This window comes from Cupressus sempervirens, chromosome 4, assembly GCF_028749045.1.
Source record: "Cupressus sempervirens isolate cs-2001-9-10 chromosome 4, ASM2874904v1, whole genome shotgun sequence".
NCBI classification, from domain to species: Eukaryota; Viridiplantae; Streptophyta; class Pinopsida; order Cupressales; family Cupressaceae; genus Cupressus; species Cupressus sempervirens.
Window position 1 is genome coordinate 41575650 of NC_143121.1, and position 14235 is coordinate 41589884.

The window sequence follows — 14235 nt, forward strand, 5'->3', positions numbered from 1 at the left end:
TTTTCTTTGTTGACCATCTAACATTCATCGGTGGTATTTGTTGTTGTAGTTGTTGCACATCATGAGGAATAGCTGGAACATTAGCTTTTGGAGTATCATCCAACACTACATAATCATCTTATTTCTTCTCATGTTGCTGCAATAGATCTTTGTACAACACTTTCTCATTGAATATGACATCCCTGCTTCTTACAATTTTCCGATTTTTAAAATCCCAAAGCCTATAACCAAATTCATTAATGCCATATCCAAAAAATACATATTTCTTTGACTTAGCTTCTAGCTTGGTTCTATTTTCAGAATCTATGTGAGAAAATGCTTCACAACCGAAGGTTTTGAAAAAAAAATAACTCACCTTCTTACTAGTCCATGCTTCCTCTAGAATACCACAACCCAAAGGAGTAAAGGGACCTCTATTAATCAATTATATAGTAGTATTGACAGCCTCTGCCCACATGTGCAAGGGCAACCCAACATGCAACCTCATGCTCCTTGTGCACTCCATTATAGTCCTATTCATATGTTCAGCCACTTCATTTTCTTATGGAGTCCTTAGAATAGTTTTCTGTCTACGAATACCATTAGTGGAGCAATAATCTTCAAATTCATGATTGCAATACTCACCACCATTATCAGATCTAAGACATTTTAATTTCTTACCAGTCTCATTTTCAACCAAGCATTTCTATTTATTAAAAGTTTGAAATACATCACGTTTCTGTCTAAGGAAATAAACCCAAAATTTTCTAGTTGTGTCATCAATAAATGTAACATAATAATGAGAGCCACTAAGGGAAGATATCTAAGCCAGTCCCCATACATCTGTATGCACAAGCTCTAATTTTTCCTTTTTGTTTTCCTTCTCAGTCTTCACAAAACTCACTCTCTTTTGTTTTCCATACATGCAACTTTCACAGAAATCCATATTAACACATTTTAGACCTGGTAAAACTTTCTTTGAATGAAATACTTTCATACCTTTCTCACTCATATGCCCAAGTCTGTTGTGCCACAACGTTGTATCAGAATTTACAGCAGCTATTTGTTCTCCCTGCTCAATTGTAGCAATTGTTCCTAAACATTCATTTTTCTCTGAAACAATTAAGTAGAAGGAATAATATGACCTATACAAAGATATAAGGTGCCTACTTTCACACCTTTTTCTACTACAAGGGAGCCTTTTGAAACCTTCCAATTTTTATCATTAAAAGTGACTACACAACCCTCATTACCAAGTTGCCTTGCTGAAATTTAATTCCTACTCAACCTTGGAACATGTCTTACCTCATGTAGTAGCCAATGATTCCCATTTTGCAACTTAATCTTAATTTTTCCCTTTCCAACAATCTGACAGGGTTCATTATCCCCCAAATAAACAAGTCCAAAATCCTCTTGGACATAATCAATGAAATAACCTCTATGAGGTGTAGCATGAAATGAAGCACCATAATCTAAAACCCATGAATCATCAACACTTTCTAAAGACAAAAGAAAAGCATCCTCTTTGGATTTGTTACTTACCACATTTGCCTCCTTGTCTCCATTTGATTTATCTCCTTCATTTTTCTTTTGATTCCAGCAATCTTTCTTTTTATGACCTGATCTCTCATAGTACCAGCAGTCAATAGGTCCTCTCGATTGAGACCTCCTCCCCTTTGACTTTCCTCTTGATTTTCCATGATTTTTAGAGTTACTTCCTCTCTCAATTGTTCTACCCCTGCTTTGTGCATTCAAAGCACTTCCTAATGTAGATCTAGCTAAGGTTTTCCTATAAGTTTCCTCACTCAAAACAACACCAATCACATCTTCACATTTTAGGGTACTAGATCCAGGAACATAATTACTCACAGCCATTACCAAACCATTCCAACTTTTAGGCAAAGAACACAAAATTAAGAGAGCCTTAATTTTTTCATCAAAATTGATACCCACAGAAGATAACTAACTAGTAATAGTATTAAACTCATTTAAGTGATCTGCAATAGATCCATCTTCTGTCATTTTCATATTAAATAAATGCTTCATGAGAAATACCTTGTTTGCAGTGGAGGGCTTTTCATATAGTTTTGCTAGGGTTTGCATCAATTCTTCTATCGTCTTCACCTTTTTAATATTAAATGCCGCTGATGGTGCCAGGCATAACCGAATTCTTTCAAGTGCCTTTCTATCTAAAAGATCCCATTCGTCATTTGACATAGATCCCTGATTCTTGTCTTTTCCTTCCAACAGCTTCCATAAATCATTTTGATAAAGATAGTCTTCCATTTGCATCTTCCATAACTGGAAGTGTTTCCCATTAAACCATTCAACCCTTAGCTTACCCTCATCTGCCATTGCTCCCACTTGACCGTGAGACTCCCACTCAACTGTGAGACTTTTTTGTAGAGGATAATTAAAAAAACAACCTCGCTCTGATACCACTTGTTAGGATTAAACCATGAACAGAAATAACAATTACATGCAAATATAACCAATAACAGAAAATAATAGATCACATAGAAAAGAACACAAGGCACCAAGATTTAACATGGTTCACCCAATCCCTGGGCTACATCCACCAAACATTTAGTCCGATCTTATTACAATCCAGTGATTACAACCTGATTAGAATCCGTAATCCCTTACAACTCAATACCAGTGCAAAAACCTATTTCACATCACCTATAAAAGAACCTAACCCTAAGCCCTTTTATACAAGTATTAAATTGCTTTAGGGTTACTACACGTTGGCCATAAATTGGTGAATATTAGCCATTACTTTAGTGGCGAATCTACGAATAGTACCAAATTTATTTTTTTCTCTTGATTAGTCCCCACAAACTAACAATATATAACTAGGTTACAAAGAATAAAGCTATATAAAGTAATTGAAATTACTTAATCAAATAATGTTTACTTTCAATGGTCCAATGGACCTTACAAACTAAATTTTTACATTTTAACTTTTAAAAAACTATAAAAAAAAAACTTTAAGATGAGTGTCACAAGTGTTTAATTATCCCCTCACTAAATAAATCAAATCAACAATCAACTATGGATATATTTATCAATGAAAGGTTAAAAAGTTTCAACACAAACTAGTTTCAAGATATTTGCAAAACTAAGCAATCTTTTATTTCAAGATCTTTAATATACTCAAATGAAACAAGATTACAAAGAATAAAAATTAGTTCAATTTGATGATGAATGCCATCAACATTTTAATTGATCTCTCATTAAATAAATAAATCTAATAATTAGTTGTCAAGATATTTACAAAATTATCCTTGTTGTCGTTAATGTCCTTTTATGCTCTAAAGATAAATTTTAAGATAAACAACTCAAGAATTAGCTATCAATATATTTATCGATAAAAAACTATTCCAAGATATTTACAAAACTCTTCATATTGTTCTCATAAGATCTCTCCAAATTTAAATTGAATGACAAATCAAATAAAAAATTAGCTATCAAGATATTTATCCAAAAAATTATTTTAAAAAAACTAAAAAATTATTTCAAGATATTTACAAAACTATCCTTTGCTTAATATCCTTAAGACACACTCTACAATGAAATTACATAAGAAAAATCAACTAAGAATTGGTCATAACGATATTTATCTCAAAAAGTTTGAATTTATAGGTCATTAAGAATTAGTCATAAAGATATTTATCTTTAAAAGTTTGAATTTATAGGTAGTAAATATTAAGATGAACTAAAATTGTTAGATAAATCAAAGGTCGCAAATTAAGTCTAGCACAAAGAATAGTAGCCAAGCAACTTATATGCACCCTTAGCTAGTGCTAAATAGTAGGAGTCTTTAATATTTACATTGAACAAGTGCCACATAGTGGACATAGTGGCATGTACTTGCCAGAGAATGTACTATAATATAATTGAAATAGTAATTCAATATTATAATAATTAATCAATAGAGTAAATGTATTACATAAAGATAGATGTATGATGAAATTATTATTGAAATAAGTATTTCAAATCAACTAATCTAATTTCAATATTAAAAAGTAGTTAAATAAATAACAATTTTATAAATAATCTTATCAATATCCTCACTTTTCTTTGTGGAAGTTAAAATCAAACAATAGTCTAGTAATAAGTTCAAAATTACCTTGGAAGTCAATGGAATTAATGAAGTGGTAGTTCATTCCCAACAAACTCCTAGCATCATTGAATTATATCTATGTTATAATCAATGCTAGTAGAACGCTAATCTCATTTGATAAAGATGGTGGACAATGAAATTGCTAATAAATTTGAATTGGGAGAAGATTCTATCAAATTTTAAATACAAAATAGACACTCTCAATTTTCCACAATTTCATTTGAGTTCCACTCTTCTCTAAATTTTTTATTCAAACTAAATAGGGAAACAATCTATAAGGTTTCTTCAATATATATTATTCTATTTTATTTTAGAACTTGAAAAGTTTAGAAAACCTATTTCAATATAGAATTGTAAATTTATACTTTACATATATTTTCCAATCAAACAACTTAAGAAAGAACTTGATCCAAAATCTTACTTTTAGATGAAATATATGATTAATTTCACTTTTACTTAAAAAATAGATTTTCCTCTTTCATATAGATATCAATATCTAAAGATTTATTTTAAAAAATTACTTCTATAAGATTTCTAAATAATATTTGGATAGCATTAATATTTTAGATAAATATATAAAATTTAGTATAAAAACAATATATAAAAATATTTAAGTAGGTTTCAAATAAGTTTCTAGATAAATAAAAAAATCAAATGTGTCTTAAATGAAAATTAAATTTAAAAGGTTATAATTGCATTTGTAAAAACTAAATGAATAATTTTTTTTAAAATTAAATACTTAATATTTTTGTAAACATAATATAGTTTATTAATTTATTCTTAAAATCATGTCGATGAAAATGAGTAATGAGCTATCTCCGAAAAAAGAAAAAGGGGTCTTATAAGACAAAATGAAAACAACCAATCACAATGGTGAAAATTAATTTTAGAATATATAAAATTCATCAATAAATTTAAAAACTTTAGAAACATGTCAGTTCCATACAAATTGTTATGATTGATGCAAATTAATTGAAAAATGAGAACAACTTAATGCAATAGTATATTGTCTACAAGAAGTAGAATAAAGATGCTTACTATATATGCACCCGTAGCAGGTGGGAGTCTTTAATATTTACATTGAATAAAGGTGCCAAACATTAAGAAGAGTCGTTAGTAGGTGAGAATTTGTTGGTCACCGTTAATACTCTTCGAAACTGTCGAGCTCTTTCGAACGTTGTTTCAACAACATGGATATCTCTGTCTTCTTAACGGTGGCCCACTTTGGCTGGTAGACGAGAACAAGGATTCATTCTACACAGATTTCAAAGATAAAAACCCAGATGAGCCCACAGATTACACAGAGAAGCGTCTTTTTGTTATCATTTCCTCGCTCAATTAGATAGTCATGGGCAACTTTTGCTTCTGCTTCTCAACCTCTTCAGCTGCTGAGAAAGAAACAATTGCTGAGCCTTGTCAGCAACCAATTGCACACACTAGTGAAGAAGCAGCCAATGTTGATTTGGAGAGATTTGTACAGAACTTCAATGATCTAAGTCAGCTTCACGATCTCATTCACTTTATCGAAGAGCTATTGGAGACCGCTGTAAGTTATCTACAAATAAATGTTCAGTGTTTGTCCAATGCAGTCGGGAATGAAGAGGACTGAAGGATGTAGTTCAGCAGTAAGCTCTTATATCCAGGATGGCCAAAAATTACTGCAAATGGTAGAGGAAAACGTTGGCAAACTTCATAAAATGGTAAAAGTTTATATTTGGGAAAACGGAAAATCAACCAGTGCCAACTTTGCTGTATGACTTAACTGTATTCATTCTAGATTATTGCTTTGCAATGGATAGTAATTTATTTTAAATGTTTGCTGGTTGCTGTAGTTTTTAGAATCTTCTTTTTAATTAATTGTAATTTGAATCAACCCATTTCAATATTTCTGGTGGTTTATGGCCAAAAAAGAGAGTAATAAGAAGATTAATAACTGACTTCCATTAATAACACATTAAAGAGATTTTCAAAGTATACACACTAGCACTGGTATGTCAGGACAAGTTTCAAGAATAGGGGGATAAAGGTCCTCAATTTTGGGATGGCAAGGGGGCAGCAGCAGTTGGCAGGGGAGATGTTGTATACCACACATATAAAACTTGAAATGCTAGTTATGAAATGATATTTCAGTATAACATACCAAATTGAAATACTTGAACTTAGGAAAATTGCAACAAGAACCACAATCATTTAACATTTAACATGGTAACATAGTACATACCCAATAGTAACATTCAAAAATTAAAATTCAAATTAAAATTCAAACATCAAAACCAGGGGCGGTGTGGTTGGGATACTCGAGTACTCGAAGTACTTGGTGGGGGGACATCTTGGAGGCAGGTACTTTGAGGTTTTGGGAGGGGTGTGAGTCCCTGGGTTTCATTGCTATAAACAAAACTAAATAAGCTAAGGCCCCACAGGGCAACCTGTAACCCCAAAAAAGAAGAACTCGCAATCCACATTAGCATTTCTTCTCCAACGACATCTTTGACAACAACACCTTGGCTCACTCCTCTATAAGGAACTTAAAAGCTCCTTGTAGTCATCTTCTTCCACATTCTTGTCACCCTTCATTTTCTCTTGCAGCAAGCACGAGGTCGTCTCAAAGCTATGCATCACTGTGAGTGTGAACCAACTCATGTCCGGTAGTCTTTTGTCGTAACTAGCGACTTTAGACTTGAGGCTCTAGAGGCCACCTTCAACACCTGCAATTTGTTGATTAATCTTCTCAAATATACCCCCAGTGGCATTATATGGTCTAGGGATATTTTAGGCAGAGACCTCTTCTACAATGACATTGTCCTAGCTAGGTAGCTTGAGGTGAGGCAGGAGCAATAGGAGTGAAATTGAGCACAGGGCTAGGGGACATGTCTTTTCTTAAACTTTGAGACACATGGGAAGAGGAGCTGTCATTCTCAGAATCACCCTCTTCGTTACTCTTAGTCTCCTTGGGCCCTTTATGGCTCATCTCCCTCATTCTTGCTTACCCTTAGCCTTAGCAATTCTATTGGAGTCATAGGGAGTGTTAGCTTCCTCCATAATCTCAACCACCGAGTTGACCTAGTAGGTATTGATTTTGGATTTTTTGCATGGTTTGGCCTCGGGGATAGGGTTAGGTTCATCTTTCTCATCATGTTAGTTGACTCATCAGTGAGAGAAACATCCTTAGGACCCTTAATCATGAGAGTATTTTTGGCACATCTCTTTCTACCAAGGCTTGTAGGAGGAAGAATACTACCTTCAATAGAAGAATGGGTTTGCAAGGAGGGGAAAGGTACAATAGAGGCTAGTTGGATAGCAACATTTTTAGAAGGGAAAGGCATTAGGTCAAACTTGTAGAGGTGGTAAATGAGCACATTACTCTCCAAATGGATGTTCCAAATTAAAGTACTTCATGACAATAGAACACACAACGGCCAAATATCCGATAGCTTCTCTCAATTGTAACCTCCTTGGTATTTAACTGGCTGCTCGTTGGGTTGGGAAAACTGGTTCAAATTGGCTAAGTCAAGGATTCGAATGGTTCATTTTTCTATTTTCTACCCTCCGAGGATAATCCTGTGGCTTTAGTGATAACCTCCTCATTAACTTCAAATGTGATGCCATTTATAGTCACCCTCCTCTCATTCTAAGAGGACACAAATTAACGAGACAAATTCTCATCATGATTTGTCATGTTCTCCTTGAATGGAATGATCCCATCCTCTTTAGAGACAAACATAATAGCAAGGTCATTTTTATAAACATCATCAATCTCATTAGGCTCAATCCACAACCCATCTCCACCCATGGCTTCCAAACCCAAAACCTAGAAATAGAACAGGGTTAACCACAAAATGACAGAGCAAAGCAAAGCTCAAAATTGAAATATCGAGAATAAAAGGATAAATTAAAAGGTAATAATGAGCCTCTTCATTATTACCATAAATGATATCGGTCCTTCCCTTGCTCCAATTACATATTGGCACGTGTGAAGCATCATTGGTTTTTAAGAAAAAGAGATTAGAAATGACAATTGAAATGTCTCCAAATCCGAAGAGGTCTGTCGTAATACAAGTATAGCAATTTCCAAAGTCCATAATATGAAGCCATTTAACATACTTATGTTTTGATGCTATGGGTCAATTTATATTTGGTATCTTTGAATTGAGGTGTGGGATTCCATAAGTGGTTATCTTTAACCTCTATTTTATAAATTTAATGATAGTTAAGGAGTTATTATTTGATGTGAAAGGTTTAAATTTTTCTTTTTGATATTTTAGGAGTGTTCTTGAAACCTAGTTTGGCCTAAGCTTCTCCAAGCCAAGATTAATGTCTTTGAGGATGATAGCAATCACCCGCAAGTCATAATCAGATAAGTTCAGGTAGAGAGAACCAACTTAAGTCTTATATGAGAAAAATCTAAAAGTTCTTAGCCAACTACACCATTGTTCTAAACTATTTTTAATCAATACTTATAGAAATAGTATTCAATATTATGCAGGGCTAACGTTTTAGGTGCCAAGCAACTACTAATATTTGAAAGATCTCGTGTTACATTGGAATTCATAATATTTTCCTGAAATTACATAAATTTTTATATTTATAAAGTATTGAGGATGAATCTCTTAGGTGTATAGATCAGTTGACCAAAGCTCAGAGTTCTAGACTTCGAGGATTTCTTTGTTTAATAGGGCAATCTCATTTAGAAGTTGTGTTGATTTTAAGATTTTTTTTCACTTCGCTTGTTTTGTACATTTTGGTGGAAGTTAAACTCTCTTATAATTTCAGATTTGTTGTCCTGTATTGTTGCTATTGTGTTTGTTTTATATTTAACACTATGCTCCAATTTGGCCATCTAGATCATCTACAACAAATGGGAGTCATTGTAAGATGTAGTACAAAAGGTTGTCAATTTTTGTGTGTAGGAACATAAAGTTTGCAGAGTTTGTTTCAGATTTATTCCAATTGTTGTTGTTGTTGTTGTAGGGTCCATTTTTCTATACTTTTGTGCTCAATTGAAGGCTACAGACTGTTGATATGTTCCAGCAAGTTTTTGTTATGTGTCAGGCAATTGAATCATCTTTCAACTCTTAGTGATTTTGATTTTTAAGCAGAATTGTCAAATTTCCAGTTACGTATGTTTACATTCAGCTAGAAAACTACATATTTCATAGGACGTTCTAAGCATTTCAGATCTAAAATATATACCTATATGAAAACATTTATTTGGGACATCACGCCACTCATATATTCATTGAATTTTTCCTTACAGAAAGATTCCATAGCTGGGCCAAGTGCAGAGATAGATAGATTTTCTGTACAGAGAGATTTAATGTCAGGTACAAGTGCAGAGATAGAGAAAACTGTTATAGATTTACTTGGAGGCGCCGGGAAAATTCCTTGGCTAGGAGCAGCATTTTCTATGGTGGGATTTGTATTGGAGAGATGTATTCAGACTTCTAACAACAGGATTGAGTGCCTTGAAATTCTGAGAAGAATGGTTAATCTTGGAAAGCAAATTTTGCAGTTGAATGATCAAATGCCAGACCAGAAGCAAAAACTAAACGAGGCAGTGCAGTGCATTGTTGTGGGATGCACCATGTGTGCTTCCCAACTTACAACAACCAGGGTTTTTAGGTCAGTACAACTAATTGAGTAATTTCTTTCAAAGTCTGCATGTGTAATGTAGAAAATTCAAAAGCTCAACTTTGTGTGCGTTGAAATGGTAAGAAGCAGCCTGGTGCCAGAGAGCTTTATGATCAATAGATTTAAATAACAAATTTCAATATTGTGCATTATTTCTGCTAATAGCTGAGTGAATTTATTTTCTCGATGTATTCCGATCAAGTTATGTGATCTATGATTAGGAAGAGAGCAAAATAAGAGAATAATCTATTGCCTTACTCTCTTTTTCCCTAGATCATATAGTTTGATCTAAAAATGTTGAAGAGAGCAAGACAGAGAATAATCCATTGTCTTACTCTCTTCTTTCAAATGATAGATCATGTATCTTGATTCAAAATGTCAAGGGAATAAACTCACACAGTTATTACCAAGGACAATGGAGAATCATAAGTCTACAAGAAATTTTAATCGTCAAAATGTTTTACCGAAAGAAAAAATTCAGATTGTTGTAAAGGTATTTTAAAACAATAGGAATTGCAGTTAGAAAATGACTTACGTGACAGAAAACCAGGCTGAAACGGTTCGAGTTTTTAGATAAATGACAGGAAGACTGAAGTCTGTGTTTTGATCCGGAATCAATTTATTTATTTGTTGAATAAATCTGAATTGTGTGAAGGTTTCTCACTGCTTCAGTCAATGCTGAGAGCATACATTATTACCAAGTCAAAATCGACCGCTTGTATGACGACCTTATATTGTGGGGTATAACTGACATGGAGAAAAGACTTGCAAAGAGTGCTTCACAGTCACAGGAACTCTATGCATACCAAACAGCAGGTAGGATGTTTTTGGATTTGAATAATACTTTCCATATATCTTTAGAGTTTCCCCACACTTTCTGATTCAGTTTTTCCACAATTCCAATACAGTTGGAATCGAGAGAGACCTAGAATCAGTAATCCAACTGTTAGATTTGAATGGACATACATCAACTCAGGCAGTGGTTGTCTATGGATTTGGAGGAATGGGTAAAACAACCCTAGCTGATAATGTTTATGCCCATATTGACCTCCAAAACTACAATCATTGCAGAATTCACATGGAACAAAATTGTACCAAGAATGATCTTAAAATCCTTCAAGAACAGATCTTGAATGGATTGTTCCACAAGAATGTGAAATTGACAGACTGTCACCAAGGTCGGGGCATGATCTGGTCTTTCTTCAAAAATAATCCTACTCAGCCTGTATTTTTATATATTGACAATGCTCTGAACAGAGCAGATCTGAAACAACTTCTACCTGCAGACTTGGGTAGTTGCCTTCCCTCCAAGAGCAGAATACTTCTCACTACCAGAAATCTCCAGGAGACAGAAATATTTGTTGCCTGGAATATCCAACGCCGACAATACCCAGTGAGCCCTCTTCCATCAATAGCGGCAAGAAAGATTTTGTTGAAGAATGTTTCAGAGTACAATAATGAAAGGAACATAGATGCTCTGCTCAAGCTTTGTGGTGGCATTCCACTTCTGCTGGAGATTATTGGTTCACAACTGGCCATCAGTAGCAGAAATACGAATAATAATATAATATTAGAGTTACTTAGAGAAGGGGAGATTGTGGAAGAGGAAGATATTAGTGACAGAATTGTTGATTTTGTATACCACAGATTGTTACCCCCTGTCAAAGAGGCATTTCTGGATATCACGTCCTTGTTTTGTTATTGGCCAAGTGAAGAAGTGGCCTACATAGTTGGAGAGGAAGAGTTCAGAGCTCTTGAAGATGCAACATTTGTCAAGACATCCGAAGATGGTCGTGTGATTGTTCATGATATTGTTCAAGCAAGAGGGAAAAAGATGTCAGAGCAAAATAGAGTCACAGACCCTGAGACTCTATTGAAATGTCTGAAAGATGGAGAGGTACGTCAAGATGTCTCTTGTCAATGTTAAGAAAATAGATTTGTTGCTTAATATGAAAGGCAATTTAATAAAGATATTATAACAAAATAGTTCAGAAACAATTTAACCTCTTCAACTTGCTGTTACCAGCTCATCGTAATGACATATGTGGTTCATGTTCATGCAGAAACTCAGAAATTTAAGAAGCATTTTTCTCAATGAAAGATTTGAGCACCCTTCAATTGAAATTAATGAAGATCATCTGAAGTGCATGAGCAATTCAATAAGAGTGCTATCTTATGAAGGATCACAGATAGTATTCAGGGGGAAATGTCATAAACCATTTAAACAATTGAGATACCTCCAAGTTGAAAGTAGCATTCCTGATTTACCAATTGAGTTTGAGAAACTTGAGCACCTCTCCGTATATAGGGGACCACTCATGCCAGGGATGAGATTTAATGAGGTAAGATCTGCCTTGTTCAGATCATATTTATCATTTCAATCAGTTTTAATTAGACTGTGTAATGATATTTTGCAATATTTTCTTTGTATTGCTTTGGAATTCGATTGTGTTTTTTGGTATTAACGTTTCAGATTACATTTTAATTGTGTTTTTTATTTGAATCAACATTTTAGATCATATCAGATATGTTGATGCAATTAAAATCACACAATCAAAGTGTAACCTAAAATGTTAATGCAAATTAAAACACAATTGAATTCAAAAACAGAATAGAGAAATACTAAAGATTGTGAAAAACTCATTTCACTGATTGACAATCTCATCCATAATTGTTGTACAAATTTGTAGTTTCCTCCCAGCCTGCGCATGATGACCTCACTAAACCTCCCAAGAATGTATGCTTCTTCAAAGAACAGAGTTTCGTATTCTGAAATTCCTGCCACCAAAGCCACTCCTGATTCTTCACTTGTAAAATTAAGGTTATATGGTTTGAAAGATCTGGAAAGATTACCAGATGGAATGGAAAACCTAACAAAGCTAGAGCAATTATATTTGAGAGGTTGCCATCAGTTGAAGGAGTTGCCTTCAAATTTTGGGCAACTCAATAATCTGAAAGAGTTGCGTCTAAGTGAGTGCCATGAATTAAAAGAGTTACCTTCAAACATTGGGCAACTGAACAATTTGACATCAATGGATTTATATGACTGCTCTTCATTAAGTGTATTGCCTTCTAGTTTTGGGGATCTCAGTTTCCTAAAAACTTTGCGCTTGAGTTATTGTTCAGGTTTGAAGAAGTTACCTTCTAACTTTGGACAGCTCAAAAATTTGGAAGAGCTAGATTTGAGGCGCTGTTCTGGGTTAGAAGAATGGCCATTGAGTTTTGCAGATCTTACAGAACTGAAGAAGATGGTTTTGGTGGGTTGTTCTTTGAAACTAAAAGAATCATTACCCCAACATATTAGAGAAAGTTGTTCTATTGTATTTGATTGAACAATATTTTTATATATCATTCAATTATTTTTTAAGAATTCCTTTCTACATGTTTTAATGCAAGAAGAAAATGTATTTAAATAAATAAAGCATAATGAATTGTCACAAAAAGATATTACAAAATGGCTCTAATGACACTTAATAATTAGTGAATATGAGAAAACTTTTTATCTCACAAGATGGGCTAACATGGGGAATGCAAAATCCCAATATGAGGATTTAATTCAAGGAAGTACACTAATAATGAAGGGGATTAATTTCATGGAAGTTAGTTAATAATGAGAAAAATGTATGTCAATGAGTTCCAATGAGTGCTAAGTGTTCCATTTATTCTCATGAGAGATGGATTCATGTTGAATCACTACTAATGAAATATGGGTCAATGAGTTTGACTCAAAATCACACAATTAAATCCTGATAGCAATATCACAATTCCGTATACTATTTTTATTTGCAAAGACACAAAAATATGATGTCTCAAATACAAGCTCCTTTTGAGACATGAAGCTCTATGCACGTGGGTCCCATCCTGAAGGGTAATTGATGATAATGACGTAAATTTTGATTTGACATGGTGGATCAACTGGCAAGTTAGATATGCACATGGCACACATTTTGAAATGGGTTAAATGGAAAAATAGTGACATGTGTCGAGATGTCACAATGTCACTAGTGATGTGGCAAAGGATGAGGTGGCATGTGACAAAGTGACAAGGCAACATGTGGCAAGGTGACCTCATCTCAGATGCAACCGGATTTCACCACATGGCATGAGATGGACAGTTGTCTCTTAGTCACAACGAGAAGATGCTCGGAGGTTAGCCAAAATGACAGAGCAACCCAATGAACATGTGAGACATGTTAGTGGGCCCAGTGTTGAGTTGGCAGATTGCCCAATCAATTAGAAGGCACCACGTGCTAATGAGGTGGTAGGATGCCTAGGTGGCAATCAGACCAATGGTAGTGTGATATGTGTCACACCTAGAGTCAACCTATTTGACTAAGAGCATGAGAATTGGAGGGAAGATAAATAAAGTTGTAAAATTAATAATGCCAAGTTGAACATGGAGAATTAAAAGGGGAATATTAAAGGACTTTAGAAATAAAGTGGGGCCGACATAAAATGAAAGGGACCAATGGGGTAAAAGCAAAGGAGTGAAATCTGATTGG

At 34.1% G+C, this 14235-nt stretch overlaps 1 protein-coding gene across 1 annotated transcript; it reads left to right on the plus strand.

Annotated features, from left to right (window-relative positions):
• Positions 1-9239: 9239 nt before the first annotated feature.
• LOC149559837 (disease resistance protein RML1B-like) lies at positions 9240-13103 on the plus strand. Its single transcript, XM_089823512.1, has 5 exons — positions 9240-9724; positions 10389-10549; positions 10642-11630; positions 11797-12075; positions 12424-13103. The coding sequence occupies exons 1-5, from the start codon at positions 9300-9302 to the stop codon at positions 13063-13065; spliced, it is 2496 nt and encodes an 831-aa protein (XP_089679638.1). The 5' UTR covers positions 9240-9299; the 3' UTR covers positions 13066-13103.
• Positions 13104-14235: the final 1132 nt, after the last annotated feature.